Below are 15,705 nucleotides of genomic sequence, written 5' to 3'. Positions count from 1 at the left end.
ATTATGAGTGTTATTATAGCTTGTTGGAAATATCTTTGAATCCTCTTTCCAACGATATATAGCGTGTATGAATTAGAAACCGTTTGGGCTGTCAAATGGTATGAAAATGAAGGCTGCCCTGCGAAATACTGTTCTGTGAACAGTACTTCGTAGTTCTGGGCAAGAAAGAAAGAAAGAAAAGGAAGAAGAAAGAAAAGAAAAGAAAAGAAAAGAAAAGAAAGGAAAGGAAAGGAAAGAAAAAAAAAAGAAAAGAAGAAAGGAAAAAAAAAAGAAAAGAAAAGAAAGAAAAGGAAAGGAAAGGAAAGAAAAAAAAAGAAAAGAAAAGAAAAGAAAAGGAAAGAAAGGAAAGGAAAGGAAAGAAAAAAAAAAAAAGAAAAAAAAAAAAAAGAAAAGAAAGAAAAGCAAGAAAAGGAATTTGGAGCTCAAGATTTAGGGGTCGTCCCAAGAGTAATGTCTGGTGAGTTATGAATAAATTTAAAGGGAAGCAAAATTAGTAAGATATAAGACTCGCATGCGTGCTATAAACTATGAGGGGACACTTTACACTACACCGCCTGCAGTAGGGCACGTCCGTAGTAGGACACAGACCCCTAGTAGGGTCCGCCCGCAGTAGAGCTCAATTCAGATTCAGAAATAGTATAGTGAAAGAAAAAGAGCTTGAGCTTAGAAAAGTGTCAAATCTCTATAGTTAGCTTCCAGAAAGTATCAAATAGACACCAGATGGGACAAAACATGACCCAAATAGTAAAGAGTGAACTAAATTACCCCCTCAATCTCTTATAGAGGTTAGGATGTGAGGTTGAGTCCCAAAAGTGAGTTAGAACAAAAAAAAATGATAGTTTACTTAATTTTTCCCCTTACTGAGTGTTCTTATCACTCACTCCCTTTTCTTTCTTGATTGCAGGTACATGTGATCGAGGTAGCTGCGAGGCAGGGTCAGGTTAGCGTAGGTAGATCTGGCTGGAGCAAGTTTTCTCTGGTTTATATTACATGCATACAGTATCATGTTTTTAATGACTTTTGACTTTTTGAGATTATAGTACAGTTGCACATGATTACTCCCTGTTTTCAGATACTTTCAGATGAGTCTTCATATGAGTATATACATCTTTTGTTCGCTTCCAGATTTTCAGTTTTCTTGGAATACTTCCTAAACACTTTTAATGAGGCGTTTATTTTAAAGTATTTTTAAAAAAAGAAAAAAAATAGACGCTCCGAATATTAATTCGTAACATTTCTCCTTCAATGGATAGTACTTCTAGGGAGGGATGTTACACAAGGGGTTCTAAATGCACCTCATTTTTCCGTTACGTTAGGGTTGGAAAATAAATCAAAAAATTGCAGTTACGTTGCGCTCACACCATCGTAAATCAATTAAAAACAAAATGCCAAAGGGCTATTTCTCACCCAAGTTTAGTTGTGTTTTCAAAATTATACTAGTGAGATCTAAAAAGTTAAAAGGGTTATCCATCTATTAAAAATCTTAGTTAGGATCAAGGTTAAAACCATCGTATAACAAAAAACCAAAGTTTTATTACTTTTACCTCTTCAGTTTAAAAATATCATATTCTCTCTATCTGAAGTTTGAAAAATTAAAATTTTTCCCTAGAGTTTACAAACCATCATCGAAGATGCTGAACTTCACCATCTCTAGTTGCATTGACTCTCCCTACCAATCACATCTCAACCATTGGCAAAGCTTATTTCTTCCTATGAACACGAAACCGTCTTCATCAGATTGTTTTCGTCTCGGACAAAGATAATGAAAGTGAAATCGTCTTCGTCCGATATAAAGACACTCTATGAAGATAATTTCATCTTTATCAAATGAAATAGGCTTCATCGATGGTTGAGATATGATTGATAGGGATATTTAAGCCAAGAAGAAGAGCTAACGTGATCAGAGATGACCATTTCCAGTGATAGTTTACAAATCTTAGAAGAAAATTCAAATTTTAGATGAGAAAAATTATGAAATTTTCAAATTAAGAGGGATAAACAAATAAAACTTTAATTTTTTAAAATTTCTTATTAAATAATAATTTTGCTCCTAATTATAATTGAGTAAAACTTTTAGTTTTTCAAATCTCATTGATATGATTTTGAGAACACACTTAAACTTAGGTGGGAAATAGTCGTTTGGCCAAAACAAAACCATTAAAAAAATAAAACTTTCAGGTATTGCAATTTAACTTGAACAAGTTTCGGCTTCTCTTAGTTAAGACGACCGTCTCAAATTCCATAGTTGGGGAAGCACACATTTTGGAAGTAACAAATCGGCTGTAACTGTTGGTGGGGTTAATTGTTTATTTTTAGAAGTAATAGGGGGTCTAAAAATTACCCCTAAAATGATATCTTATTTATCTATGCCTAAAATGCCACATCATTATTCATATACGCTAGATAGTGCCACGTCACTGAGCACCGGTGAGGGTTGTGGGTGTTAAGATAAATGTGAAACACTGCGTTTTGATTACTATAAAACGCACCGTTTCAATTGAGATTGAAAGGCAGAAGTCAACATGTAACTTGCATTTCTCATCTGAAAACTAAAGTAGAAGAACGCGTGGGTTGTGGCTGAAGATCAGACGGCAGCAAATCGGTGAGTTAGTTAAAGATCGACGATGGTAATTAAGTCTAGTAGTCATGTTAGCTGGCAGTTAGTTTTTATTTTTTTCTTGTATAAAAACATTTGTGATTCCTAATTTTTTCAATAACAAATATCTGAGGTATTTTTCAACGAATCTTGGCTCTCTCAATCTTGATCTGAGACTGTGTACTATGAATAGTGATTTCTTTACAGTGGGAGAGTTGAAATAGTCTTGGAGGCGAAGAGTGAGAAGCGGGAAGTTTCAGTTCTGATTAGCCACAGCCATAACCATAGCAAATTCAAAATTTATTTTTATTTCACTTTCATTGTCTTTCATCTTCGTCAATTGGCACAAAGACTAAAATGGGAAACTGGTTAAACAAAGAGCCTCCACCGCCGGTGGTTCTCGTACCGCCTCTCTTTGATTTTCCTCCGCTCGCTGCCCGTACCAGGTTCAGTTTCAATCCCACTACTTATGTCTCCTCTTTAGCTAACTCCTATAAATTCTACTCCAGATTTTTAAAAAGTGATTTTATTATTTTAATTGACCACACTGAGACGACGGTGGTGCAGGATGTTAGAGTCTTCGTATAATTTGTTGTTTGGGAAACTTGCATTGAAATGCCTTTTTGATGATTATTTTGAAGAAGCAAGGCGTTTTAGCGCTAGAATTATGTTGAAGCCTATTGATGATCCACATGTTGATTTGATTGCAACTGTAATTATCTTGAATTTTTCACCTTTTGTTCTTTGCTGGTGTTAATAAAATTTTTGGCCTGAGATTGATTTTTTATTTTTTAACACGGTTAGGTTTCAGGTCCACTTGATCATAAGCCTGAAGAAAAAATAGTGGGTAACGCTTTATTTCGGTGGCAAAGGTGCTTTATTGTTCTGCAGTTGCATGAATTGTGTAATGTAATGAATTGTGAATTAATCATTAACTATGTGTTATTTATGGTTCAATTGCATGAGCAGTGATGTGGATGATCCTCATACATTCATGGACTTATTTGTATCAAACTCTGATCCGTAAGCAACCATCTTTTGAAGCGAAATGTTGATTTCTTTTTTATTACTGGTTTGCTTATTTAAGAGCCATTTGCCTGTAAACATTGCTTTGTCTATTGTGGCTTTAGTGTTTTACAGATAAGGTCATGTTTGTACTCCCCAAAATTAGGCATTGGAGCATTTGGCATTTTTCCAGCACTAATGAAGAAAAGGTGTGTCCTATTAATAAAACAGACTTATATGGATTTTTAATCTAATTAGTTTAGATACCTATCAAATGTATTCTATTGACAGAGCTTACTATTTTCTGCAGAATATCAACTGAAGACTACGGTGTTATGGGATTGAGATATGGATCAGAACGTTTATCATTTGGAGCCACACTTATGCCTTTTGCTGGTATGGAGATCAATGCATACCAATTGGTATAATTTTGGGTGTGTTACGTCATGGTCCCATAGATTGTAATTTTGCTAGAGTTATCATAATCTTTGCCTTAAGGAATTTGCTTTAAACATGTATCCGTTTTATTGTGTACATTTACTTCTAATAAGTTTTGTCTACAGCAATGTAATGGTATTGCATTTTTCTTACATTTTTATTGCATTTTAATTTTTCATAACTCTTCATCTTGTTCTGGAGGTCTCTTGCCTTAATCGCATCTCACCCATTCAGGGATGTGTATGCTGGTGGATGTTTGATGTTTAGCATGCTTGTGGCCAAAAAAGAAATGGCTTTCTTTTATTTGCAAGGCCAGCTTCAAAACTTATAACTAAGAATACCAGTAGTAATATAATCTGTTTGCAGCACCCTCATTCTTGCTCCCTAGCCCCTTTCCTCCTCACTACCAATGACCAAGAATGCTATTGTAAAATGATCTACTCACTTTCAGCACCATCATTATTAGCCCCAGGCCCTTTCTCTCTCTCATAGGATTTTTACTTGATCCACCTTTGTTTGTCAGTATTAGATTTAGAGATATTGAGTTTTTAATAGCTATTGCCGCGTAATTGGATGTCATGAATTTGAACTTATGAAATTTCATTTATTAATGCACAAAATTAACATTGCTATTCTTTGCAGTAAAAGATGAGTTGCCAAAGTGTGCATGGCTGATAAGCAAGATGGGAAGGCTCACTGTTGGAGTACAGTATGAGCCACAATGTATGGTTCACATGGTTTAGGCTTCTCTTCCAAAATTTTCAGACATTTGTTAATATATGTTTTATTTCTTTCTTAGTTATAAATTTGCTTTTAGAATTTGAGTATTGTTTTTTTGATCTTAGTAAATTCATTACTTGATTTTATCTCTAACTTAGAGCATGAGCATGCTTCACTTGTATATGCATTGTGGATATGTGCTTGTTATATAAATTGAGTATTTAATATCAAGGTTTTACTTATTTTTTCCTTGTTTTTATACATCAACTTAATGATGTAACTTACTCTGTTCATTTTGTTGCTGCTTTACTAGATGGAGGTAAAGAAGATGTGAAACTTAAAAATTTAACGAATTGGAGTTGTGCTGTTGGCTATGGAGTAGGATCAGGCAGTCCCTTGAGCCCTTCTTTCAATTTTGGCCTTGAATTTGCTAAAAGTTCCCAGGTGGTTTTTTTCTCTTGGTTTACATTATTTCAAGATCTGCATCTCTACTGATTGTTTGTCATAGCATTGTATAGCATAGAGATGATCTTTAATATTTAGCCTTTAATTTTTTAATATTAATGAAGCTCTATGGTGAATAGGCCAATTGCCTCATCAATTTTTGCTTTTATTTCTTGCATAGATGTACTTATCCTGAAAATGGTGTAAATTACGGCATAATTTGTCAATCATCTCTCATTTATAACATGTGAGGCTTACTTTAGTAAATGGATGAATAAGTGAGCCAGTAGTGGAAGCCTCGGCCAGAGTTGGGCTTTAACTCTTTTATTTATCTTATTTATCTTATTTATACAGATGTTCTTCATTGTTGTTTTCTTACTGTATCTGTAGAAGATTTAATATGCACAAGAATTAGTTCTTATACTAATTTTTAACTGCAGTTCATTGCCTCATTTTACCAGCACGTAGTGGTCCAAAGACGGGTATGCTCACTGTTTCATCTCCTGCTTTTATTTGAATCTTTATTTTTATTTTTGCATCTGCATTAATCCATTAGTAAATTGTTCTGTTGCAACATGTGGCATTATATAAACAGTTGAATTGCATTGGGTTTTCATAAAAGTTGTGTTGCAAAAATATGTCATGGCTGTTCTATTGTTAATCAATTTCTGGAGTTCTGTTCTTGTATTGAACATAAATAGATTTAGTAGCTAGAACCAGTTTTGGCATGGGCTTGAACAAATACCACCTCAGTCTGCCACTTTGTTTTTTTGTGAAGAATGAAGAACAAATTATTGTTTTTGAATGAAGATTGGTTGTGAACTCAGGCATCAAGCGTATTGCCAATGTGTCCAAGACAATAGTTGCATCATATCCACCATTAGATCCCAGGTTACAGAAATATTGCAAACTTCTCTACTATTTCCGTACTATCAAGGAGCGCTTATATTAAATAATGTAGTTGTAGTTTGCAGGTTCCCTTAATGCCATGCCATGATAAGCCTGTCTTTGATCAATTGGAGTATCATTTGTCATTTTTGCGGTCATTTTCTCACTTGATATTGGTTGTGTCCAACCTTATTTGCGAGATTCTACTGACAAATTTATAACTGCTTCAACTAAGCAGGTGAAAAACCCCTTTGAAGAAAATGAAATCGTTGGGATCACAAATTATATTGACTTTGGTTTTGAGTTGCAGACAAGGTATTCTAATTGATAGTGTTGCTTTGTTTAACGTGGTGATATCTGAGTATAATAGGATAACATTTTACAGGGTTGATGATGCCAAAATATCAAATCATACCCCAGAATCCTCTTTTCAGGTTGCAGCATCGTGGCAAGCCAATAAAAACTTCTTGCTGAAGGTATTACTCTCAATCTTATGCGAGTAAATATGCTCTAGATCAAGTTTGATACAGATCCACATTTCATCTTCCCAGGGCAAGTTGGGACCTCTCAGCTCAACAGTGTCTCTGGCATTTAAGTCATGGTGGAAACCGTCTTTTACTTTCAACATTTCAGGTAACTGTAGTTGGTAGATTGCTTCATTCATTAATCAGTCAAATTAGACTAGAGATTGCCTGTTATCATTACAAATCTTGGTTCGAATGCATTTGATATGCCATTTATAATTAATTGTAGAATAATCCCCCGTGTAATAGTACTTACCCATTGTCTTGCAGCTACTAGAGATCGTACAACAGGAAAAACACAATATGGATTTGGTCTCAGAGTAGAAAATCTTAGAGAAGCAAGGTACAATTTATTTCAGTATTTGCTTATATTTAATATTTAGTGAGTTATATTCAGCCGGTCCGAGATTTTTTTGGCAATTCCACTTTTGATATATTAGGCAGCTTACATGGGTGAGCTGGTATCTTGCAGTTATCAAAGAGCTGATCCAAATTTCGTAATGCTGACACCAAGCAAAGAGCATCTGGCGGAGGGTAGAATTTGGAAAATTGGCGAGAGACCAATGCTGCAATCGGATATAAATGCCGGAAATTTCGAAGACTTCCCCAGGGAACTAAGGCCGATGAGGAAAATTTTGTAAATTTGACTCTGTTTGCCTCTTCCTAAGTAGGAAAATTATTCCCGTGGTCATAGTTGTGCAGTTTTGGCATTTATGTATGTGTTTCTTTGCATAGTTGCATAAAACAATGACATTGAATTACTTCAAAATTTAAATGAATCCTGTTTATAAGCAAAAAATCTGGGCGTCCAATAGGATTTCACATGATCGATATTAAAATAATTATAAAAAAAATCTCCTGATAGAAAGATTGAATAAATAAAGAGGGCCTTAATCGTATCGTTTCATCGTCCAGCTCCTATACCACGCTTCCATTTAACCGATTTAGTGATAAAAAGCATTTCAACTCCAACTAAGCAACCCTTCAGAGACTTGAGCTTGAAAATGGCTTCTTATTCATTCATTTCCGCAATTTTCCTTTCCAGTCCTGTCCTATTTTCTCGCTCTCCAAACAGGCTGCAGCTACTACCACGACCACTCAACACCACTACTTTTTATCGCTCCAAATCCCTTTCTCTTCACTACAAAACTCCCACCACCACCACCACCTCTCTGTCCGGCACTACTCACAGTCATTCTACTACCTCCAAAATCCTCCTATTTACCAAAAAGTTGTTCTTCTCTTCACCTCTAGACTCCTTCTTTGTCTTCTGTACTTCTGTTGTTTTGTCCTTTTCTCTTCTCCTCACGAACGTTGATTCCGCCTCTGCTTTCGTCGTCACTCCGCAGCGTAAGCTTCAGACCGATGAGCTCGCCACTGTTCGTCTCTTCCAAGAGAACACTCCTTCTGTTGTTTATATTACCAATCTCGCTGCAAGGTACTTACTAATTATTTAATCATGTTTTGATTTTAAATTTTGTTAAATGTTCAAATTTGTGAATTTCTACTATCATACAGGCAGGATGCCTTTACTTTGGATGTGCTGGAGGTCCCTCAAGGATCTGGATCGGGTTTCGTATGGGATAAAGATGGTCACATTGTGACCAATTATCATGTCATTCGTGGCGCATCTGATCTCAAGTTAGTTTCTTTTCTTTCTTGTTTTTTATTTCATTCATTTTACTCATGGTACTGATGTGCCTAAGTTGCTTTAAACCTTAACTTATTTTAACCATCAAATATATTTAATTAAAAGAGAAAAGTGGAGCAAGCTTACAATATATTGTGGGTAAGACTTTGCACTAACAATGAATACTAATTTGTATACTAACCATAGTTTGGAGCAAGTCATTGGGTGTTATTTTATTATAAAATTATGTGTACACATTTTTAATACATAATTTGGATACATGATGATTTATCATCCTGTAATCGGATTATTTTGAATTGAAAATAAAGTAACATTTAATCATATAATGATACATCATTTATATACTCAATTGTATACTAAAAGTGTATACACATAACATTATCCATTATTTTATCGCTAATTCAAAATCATATCATCATATAGTGACACTTTATAGTTATTACAAAAATTAGTTCTCATAGTTTTATTGATATATTTTTTGTTTGAGAAAAAAAATGTATACATGATAAGTGGTGGGATATGGGATTACTTTGGTATGATAAAATATTGGGGGTGTGTAGTTAAAAATACAAAATATAAGGGGACTAACAGAATTGTCCATGGTCAGTTGGGGCATGAGCCCCCTCCCAGCCCATTATGGTTTCCTCCTTGATAACATCAAAATGTTAAATGTACTTGAAAGAGGAGTTTGTATACTTATTGGGTGTGGGATAAGTTTAACACCAGCATTGTTATCACATATGGTCTTGATGATACTTAAGGTCATATATATAATACATTTACAACATATATATGTGTATGCAAATTTATTATCAGCTAAGTAATTTTTTCTGGTGTTTGTGATGATTGAAGTTGCAATTATTACTTATGTAACCAAAAGCGTGTTATTTTGTTGCTGTAACTGGAATTTAGTCCTAGTAATACAGGCACAACTTATACCTTAAATTATTTCATTATTCAGACTTTGGTTGCTGCTTTATGCTTTTAACTTATCAGATGCACAAGTCTTGGAGGTTGGAGGTTAAATGAAAAAATTGCTTGACTAATTTTTGCATTGGTTGTCATGTTTAGTTACTTGTAATGTAACCTGAGTTAGAAGTTACATCTGTTATCCATGGCCACAGTTTTGTAATATCATCCAACTGTCCGTTATAGTGATAAGATATTATAGGCCATGCTGATCTTAATTAGTTTTTAGTAATAGGGCATTGTGCATTGTATTAGCAAAAGAGTGCAAAAGTCATTGCCAGTATATATCTACGCTAAAATAAGGGCTAAAGCACCTCATATGTAACTATTTCATGTTTATATAGTCATAATGATGGACGGTTGGTGTCCCTTTATTTTTCATGTACCTGGTACCTAATGACTGTCTGCCATGTTGCACCAATTTCTTAGCAGTCAAATATGTGAGTTAAGTTATAGCTAGACAGCAGATGTTGCTGTGTCACTCTTGCTACTGGCATTTAAATTTGCGCCAGTGATGTACAGGGTCACTCTTGCCGATCAGTCAACTTATGATGCAAACGTTGTTGGATTTGACCAAGACAAAGATGTTGCTGTGTTGCGTATTAAGGCACCCAAAGACAAACTAAGACCTATGCCCATTGGAGTCTCTGCAGACTTGCTTGTTGGTCAAAAAGTATATGCTATTGGCAATCCTGTGAGTATGCTTCTCTATTATTCTTTAACAATGTTTTACATGATTGCATGGTTGGCTTCTATCTATTTAATATTCTGTTAGCCGTTTGAGACTACACATTAACTTATAATATGTATAATTATAGAAGATATGGTGAAGTTTTGATTTAAAAAGGAGATTGTCATTTCTGTCATAGATAGCTCAAAGGATGGACTACATTCACTTTGTTTTCATTTGCCAAATATTTCAGTTGGGGAATGATTGAACGTGTGTATTTTTAATGTATGCATGGATTTATTTTCCTAGATTCTTTGATTATCAATTGTGCTTTGTTTAGTATGAAGATCCAATTTCACTAAAGTTGTAGTCGACTACTTCTAACTTGATTAAAAATTTTTGCCTATTGTTAAAATATGAATAAATGATATTTCTAATATTTTCAATTATATGAATGATTCATGAATTTATACTGATCATATATCCTATATAAGGAAATATAAATCAGTATAATCAATATACAATAATATTAAAAGGGAAAACACATATTTAGAATATTTGTTAACCTAGGAAATCATATATTTATAATATATTCTAACATAGAAAATAATATATTTGAAATATATTCTAACACCTATCATCCAAGTCCCAGATAAAAACTTAAGCATATCACTAAGAACATCTAAGAACCTTGTCATAACATCGAAGTTACTGATCGTACTTTACAAGTTTCATTATGTTTTCTTATTTCACAATAAGATTCTAATTGATGTTTATGCTTTTGCAGTTTGGCCTTGACCATACCCTAACAACTGGTGTGATCAGGTAAAAATAAATTAATATTTATCTTCTTAAAGCTTGTATATTTGACACAATTATGATTTAACTATATGCGATTTAACGTGTTTTTTTATGTCAACTGTAGTGGGCTTCGCCGAGAAATTAGTTCTGCTGCTACTGGCCGTCCAATTCAAGATGTTATACAAACAGACGCTGCCATTAACCCTGGAAATAGTGGAGGTCCACTTCTTGACAGTTCAGGAAGCCTTATTGGAATAAATACAGCTATTTATTCTCCTTCTGGTGCTTCCACTGGTGTTGGATTTTCTATTCCAGTTGACACGGTGAGTTATTTGTTTATGGATTGGCTTTTATGTTGATGAGGAAAACCTTGCCATTTGTCATATATATTGAACTAGGATGCATGACCTTTTTTTTTACACTTAAAATACTTTTCTTCATTCATATGTTTCAGGTAAATGGCATTGTTGACCAGATAGTGAAGTTCGGCAAGGTGACAAGACCTATTTTAGGGATTAAGTTTGCACCTGATCAGTCAGTGGAGCAGTTAGGTGTAAGTGGGGTACTCGTCTTAGATGCTCCAGCAAATGGTCCAGCTGGCAAAGCGGTATGTATGATCATTTTTTTGACAAATTTAACTTTCATTTGCTATAAAACTAAAATTATGTTCTATTTATGTTGAAGCTTTTCCTTAATTTTAATGTTAGAAGACTGAAGGTTTTTTGCTTCCTTTTTGGGTAGGGCTGATCAGTTTTGTTGTGCAGGGTCTACTACCAACTAAAAGGGATGCCTATGGTAGACTCATATTAGGTGACATCATAACATCTATGAATGGAAAAAAGGTCACAAATGGCAGTGACTTGTACAGAATTCTTGACCAATGTAAAGTTGGTGATAAGGTACAATGTAATTCTTTTTCGTTGATCTCATGTCACGTTTCTTTCTGGTGGAAACATGGGATGGTCAAATATGGTTTTGCATGTATTCATATTGGAATTTTTCTATATTTCAATAAGAATGAGATCTATAGTGTTGCATGCTTATGCTAAATGGTTGTGTTGGAAGAGTTTTTTTTTTTCAAATGTTGACACTTATGTAGAGTTATTGTCTGAAATAATGATATTTTGGTTCTATAGATCATTAAATATTTGCATCAATATTCGTAATGCTATGGCTAGTGATACATCTTAGCCATGATGCAACTGATGTGTTATACGGCCAGGACTTTGTCATTACAAACTAAACTATGCTCAAACATGCACCACATGGATGAAACTAGAAATTTAATTTTAGGGTGACCAGGAGGTAGAATTTTAACATCAGTAGGGAACGAGGGATGAAGGGATTTTACATTTGGAAGACATTGTATGCACCTCTTCCATTGCATTCACACATGTACTTCTCTTATACAGCATGCTAGAGTATATGCTCTGGCAACTGAGTATAAAGCCTGAGGAATGTACTGCAAGTTTTGTTCATATCAGGATTAGATTGTCTTATACAATCATGTTCGGATTCGGTATCTTGCACTAACATTTTCATTGTATGCTTCACTTTTCGAATGTAGCCTTATAAAATTTAAATTTGTATTACAAGGAGTTTCTTTCAAATGTTATATGATAACTCCAGTTTATGTGGCATATTAAAATGATATTATGAACCCATATATGAATCATTGAATAATATATGATTAAGCCTCTGCCCTACTTTTAGAGTGGTTGCTTCAATAAACTTTCTTTTAATATCTAATGTAAAACACTAGTCACTGGATTCTGTAATTTATAGCTATTCATTTTAATTTTTTATTTCCAGGTGACTGTGGAGGTGTTGCGTGGTGATCATAAGGAGAAGATCCCTGTAACACTAGAACCAAAGGCAGATGAGTCTTAGTATGACACATGGACTTGCTTCTCTATCTCTGTGCATATACGGTAAGATGCCAATATTTTTGTGGTGCTCCTTTTAAAAGGGTCTTGTGCATATCTTAAAAATTGTATTATCTTTCATATTCAAGTTTCCACTACATGGATGAAGCAATATTGTCTGTAACATTCTCAGCTTCCTGAAATTTACAAGGGCTTCAATTTCATCTACCTTTTAGAAAAAGCATTCAATCTTAAACATTTTGCCCACTTCCTTATGAATATATAGTTATTGAATATCCATTATTGACCTTGTGACATGAAGAAGAGTAATGGAGTCATAGTCTCCCTCCGACTGTCCATTTATTATGTAGGGTTTAAATATGTGACAGACAAAAGAGGCTATTGATTATATGGTGCATAAATAATACGTAAAAGAAAGAGTACTGAATGTTGATGTATGCAGGACCTTACTGCCCAATTGGTGTGGGCATATTCAATGCCTCCATGCTTCATCAAAATCTTGTCTTTAACTTATAATTAGCTCGCAGGCTATTTACCTATTTAAAAAAGAAAGCTTTTGTCCCACTTAACCTTGAAAACAATGAATCGGCTTCTTATTAGGAGATTGATGGCAGTCGGAGTTTGGAATGGGTATCATTGATTGAATCGCTAAAATGCAGTTGAAAATAAGTACTACTATTCTTCTTTAATCCAGTATTAATGACAGAGGTGTACAAATACTGAGGCTAGGCTATCGGTTAAAAAAAAAAAACAGTTTTCAACGAAAAAGATTGCTCATTTGAATTTGCCAATTTTGAATAAGGCAAATGTATATGCAGTTACCCTATGAGATTTTATGTATAAGATAATATAAGTTTAATTTTTTTTAAAGATATATCCAAATTAAAATTTTAATTTATTTAGTTCAGGTTTTATTCTATTCGATATAATTGATTTTGATCTAATATGACAATTTAATTTATCTTGGATAGGATTCTCATTATCTAAAAAAAAAATTATACATACAGTTGGTGCATTGATGAGGGAGGAATACATAATTTTTTTTTTTCAGCCTTGTGTATATTGACTTCATACACACTAAATAAATATCAATATAAAAGTAACCCTAAAAATGAACCCAAAAAAAAAAAAGGACAACTTTGAATATAACATTTGGAAAAGAAAATGAAGAAATTAAATTATTTTTCTTAAATGTAATTTGATGAATTGGGATTTATCAAGATGCGTGCCAGGACTGGCTGAGACAGTAAGAGTAACTAAACTAATCCAAAGTCGGCACCATTTATGTTTGGGGAAATCATCATCATCAATCTACTAACTTCTCTCTACCATCTTAACTATTATTTCTTCAACCTTACGTGGAAATGTGATTCCACGACACAGTGTTTATATGCAAAAGAAACTCCACAAATTTTTTGCCAAAACTCTTCTCTTTCACTATCTTGCTCTCTCTTTTAAAGGAAGAAGAAGATCATAATGACAAAGACAAAGCCGATACAAGGAAATGAAAACCAATATAAGAAAGGTTTATGGACAGCTGAAGAAGACTGAAGACTAGACACTAAAGGATTATATCAAAATGCGGCAATGGAATCGTATTGGCAAGAAATTATTAGCATTTCATTTATTCTCTTCATTTGTGTTACAAAAGTGACTTAGAAATTTTTTCATAAAGCTGACTTGAACTTGAACTGCTGACAAATCTGCTGATGTGTTATGGTGCAAATAAAGAATAAGTGTGCTTAAGACCAAGTTTTTAGGGAGCTAGTTGTTTACTTCTAAACTGTTTGTTATGTTTTTATATGCTCACTTTCAAGATTGTTCACTTTGCATGAATGATACTAAGTTGATGAAAGAGAATTTAAGAACCATGCACGACCGTTCATCTTCACAAAATTTTAAATTTAAATAAACTCAAATAAATTAAAATAACAAGAATTCTCTTGAGACTTATCAATGGGTATTATATAGTATGATCATGATGACAATCATATCTGTAGCAAATGTTTATATGTTTAAATGATCAAACTTAATGATTTGGACTATATATATAGTAAAATTATTATGATAACATTTAAATATTTGATAGATGTTAGAATATATTAGAGTTTTAAATAAAATAACATTCTTGCCATTTTAGTTAACTAATTTTCACTCGGGAAATTGATAAACAGTTGAAAAAACAACTTTTCAAACTTTAAACAGTTAAAAATTTCGTTTTATCAAAGTTTGAGTGGAAAATAGTCTTTTGGTCTATATAATATATATTGATGATTCCTGCCACATTGGGTCGAAATTAATTACAGCTAAAAAGGCAAAATCTACTGATGACACTCGTTACATTACGTTGAAACCAACCAATTCATGTTTTATTATATAAGAGTTTTTTCTTTTATCACTCAAATTATCTTTAAGTATGTCAAAAGAGATTTAATTGTAGTAGTTTCGAAAAAAGTATTCCAAGGGGACAAAGAGCTTTAATGCAAAATGCAAACTCCTATAACTGCAATTAAGATTGAATTTGAGTTAAGTTTGCTTGAGTTCAGTTCAAATGAGTCTGAAACGAGTCTAACATTAACGAATTCAAGCTTAAACTTGAGCTACACATTAAAATTAACGATCTCGAGCTTTAACCCAAATACAGAAGTTGCTTGACTCGCATGGCTCCCGAGTCGAGCACAATTAGCATGCATCTACATGTGTTGTGTAATTAGCAACTAGATTAAATGAGCTAACATGCGTTTGTAACTTTGCATTTAATTAAAACAAATTCTAAGGTTTTTAATTTTACATCCTCTTGTCTCTCTTGTGAAACTCTTCATTTGTTTTTTATTTTATTTCCATTTCTCTATAACTGGCGATGGGTCGGTTTGGCTCATGAATTAGACCGAAACCAATTTGGATAAAACCAAAATCGGAATTGGACTGAACCGAATTTTGATGGTTCAGTTTCGGTTTATCTAGTTTTGAACCATAAAACCGTCGGTTCAAATCTGGTTTATAAATCGGTAATTAAACCAGCGGTTCAAATTTTATGAACTGGAACTTTTAAATTTTTTTTGAATTTTTTATTTTTTTAAATTTTAAAAGGGGCACCAACAGTCCCTGCATAT

The 15,705-nt window shown here is 33.5% G+C and overlaps 2 protein-coding genes across 2 annotated transcripts; both read left to right on the top strand.

Moving 5' to 3' along the window:
* The first annotated feature begins 2,480 nt into the window (after window positions 1-2,480).
* On the top strand, window positions 2,481-7,304 carry LOC123223839. Its single transcript, XM_044647238.1, has 15 exons — window positions 2,481-2,602; window positions 2,790-3,042; window positions 3,164-3,308; window positions 3,401-3,468; window positions 3,566-3,619; window positions 3,727-3,810; window positions 3,912-3,997; window positions 4,682-4,762; window positions 5,073-5,203; window positions 5,644-5,685; window positions 6,330-6,406; window positions 6,477-6,567; window positions 6,643-6,724; window positions 6,886-6,958; window positions 7,088-7,304. Exons 2-15 carry the CDS (start codon window positions 2,954-2,956, stop codon window positions 7,254-7,256), a joined length of 1,272 nt encoding a protein of 423 aa, XP_044503173.1. The 5' UTR covers window positions 2,481-2,602; window positions 2,790-2,953; the 3' UTR covers window positions 7,257-7,304.
* A 179-nt stretch (window positions 7,305-7,483) lies between these two features.
* On the top strand, window positions 7,484-12,799 carry LOC123223838 (protease Do-like 1, chloroplastic). Its single transcript, XM_044647237.1, has 8 exons — window positions 7,484-8,053; window positions 8,134-8,256; window positions 9,758-9,929; window positions 10,693-10,730; window positions 10,831-11,029; window positions 11,161-11,313; window positions 11,471-11,605; window positions 12,519-12,799. Exons 1-8 carry the CDS (start codon window positions 7,620-7,622, stop codon window positions 12,594-12,596), a joined length of 1,332 nt encoding a protein of 443 aa, XP_044503172.1. The 5' UTR covers window positions 7,484-7,619; the 3' UTR covers window positions 12,597-12,799.
* The last annotated feature ends 2,906 nt before the right edge of the window (window positions 12,800-15,705 follow it).

Source organism: Mangifera indica, chromosome 8 (genome assembly GCF_011075055.1).
Source record: "Mangifera indica cultivar Alphonso chromosome 8, CATAS_Mindica_2.1, whole genome shotgun sequence".
Lineage (NCBI taxonomy): Eukaryota > Viridiplantae > Streptophyta > Magnoliopsida > Sapindales > Anacardiaceae > Mangifera > Mangifera indica.
Note: the sequence above shows the minus strand (reverse complement) of the source record. Positions and strands in the feature narration are given on the sequence as shown.

Excerpts from the sequence above, each read along its gene's own strand:
- LOC123223838 (XM_044647237.1), top strand. The coding sequence starts at position 7,620 with ATGGCTTCTTATTCATTCATTTCCGCAATTTTCCTTTCCAGTCCTGTC. Across the intron at positions 11,030-11,160 it reads TTTCTATTCCAGTTGACACG|GTAAATGGCATTGTTGACCA; the intron begins GTGAGTTATTTG and ends CATATGTTTCAG. Across the intron at positions 11,606-12,518 it reads AATGTAAAGTTGGTGATAAG|GTGACTGTGGAGGTGTTGCG; the intron begins GTACAATGTAAT and ends TTTTATTTCCAG.
- LOC123223839 (XM_044647238.1), top strand. The coding sequence starts at position 2,954 with ATGGGAAACTGGTTAAACAAAGAGCCTCCACCGCCGGTGGTTCTCGTA. Across the intron at positions 5,686-6,329 it reads ACGTAGTGGTCCAAAGACGG|GTGAAAAACCCCTTTGAAGA; the intron begins GTATGCTCACTG and ends TCAACTAAGCAG. Across the intron at positions 6,568-6,642 it reads ATAAAAACTTCTTGCTGAAG|GGCAAGTTGGGACCTCTCAG; the intron begins GTATTACTCTCA and ends TCATCTTCCCAG.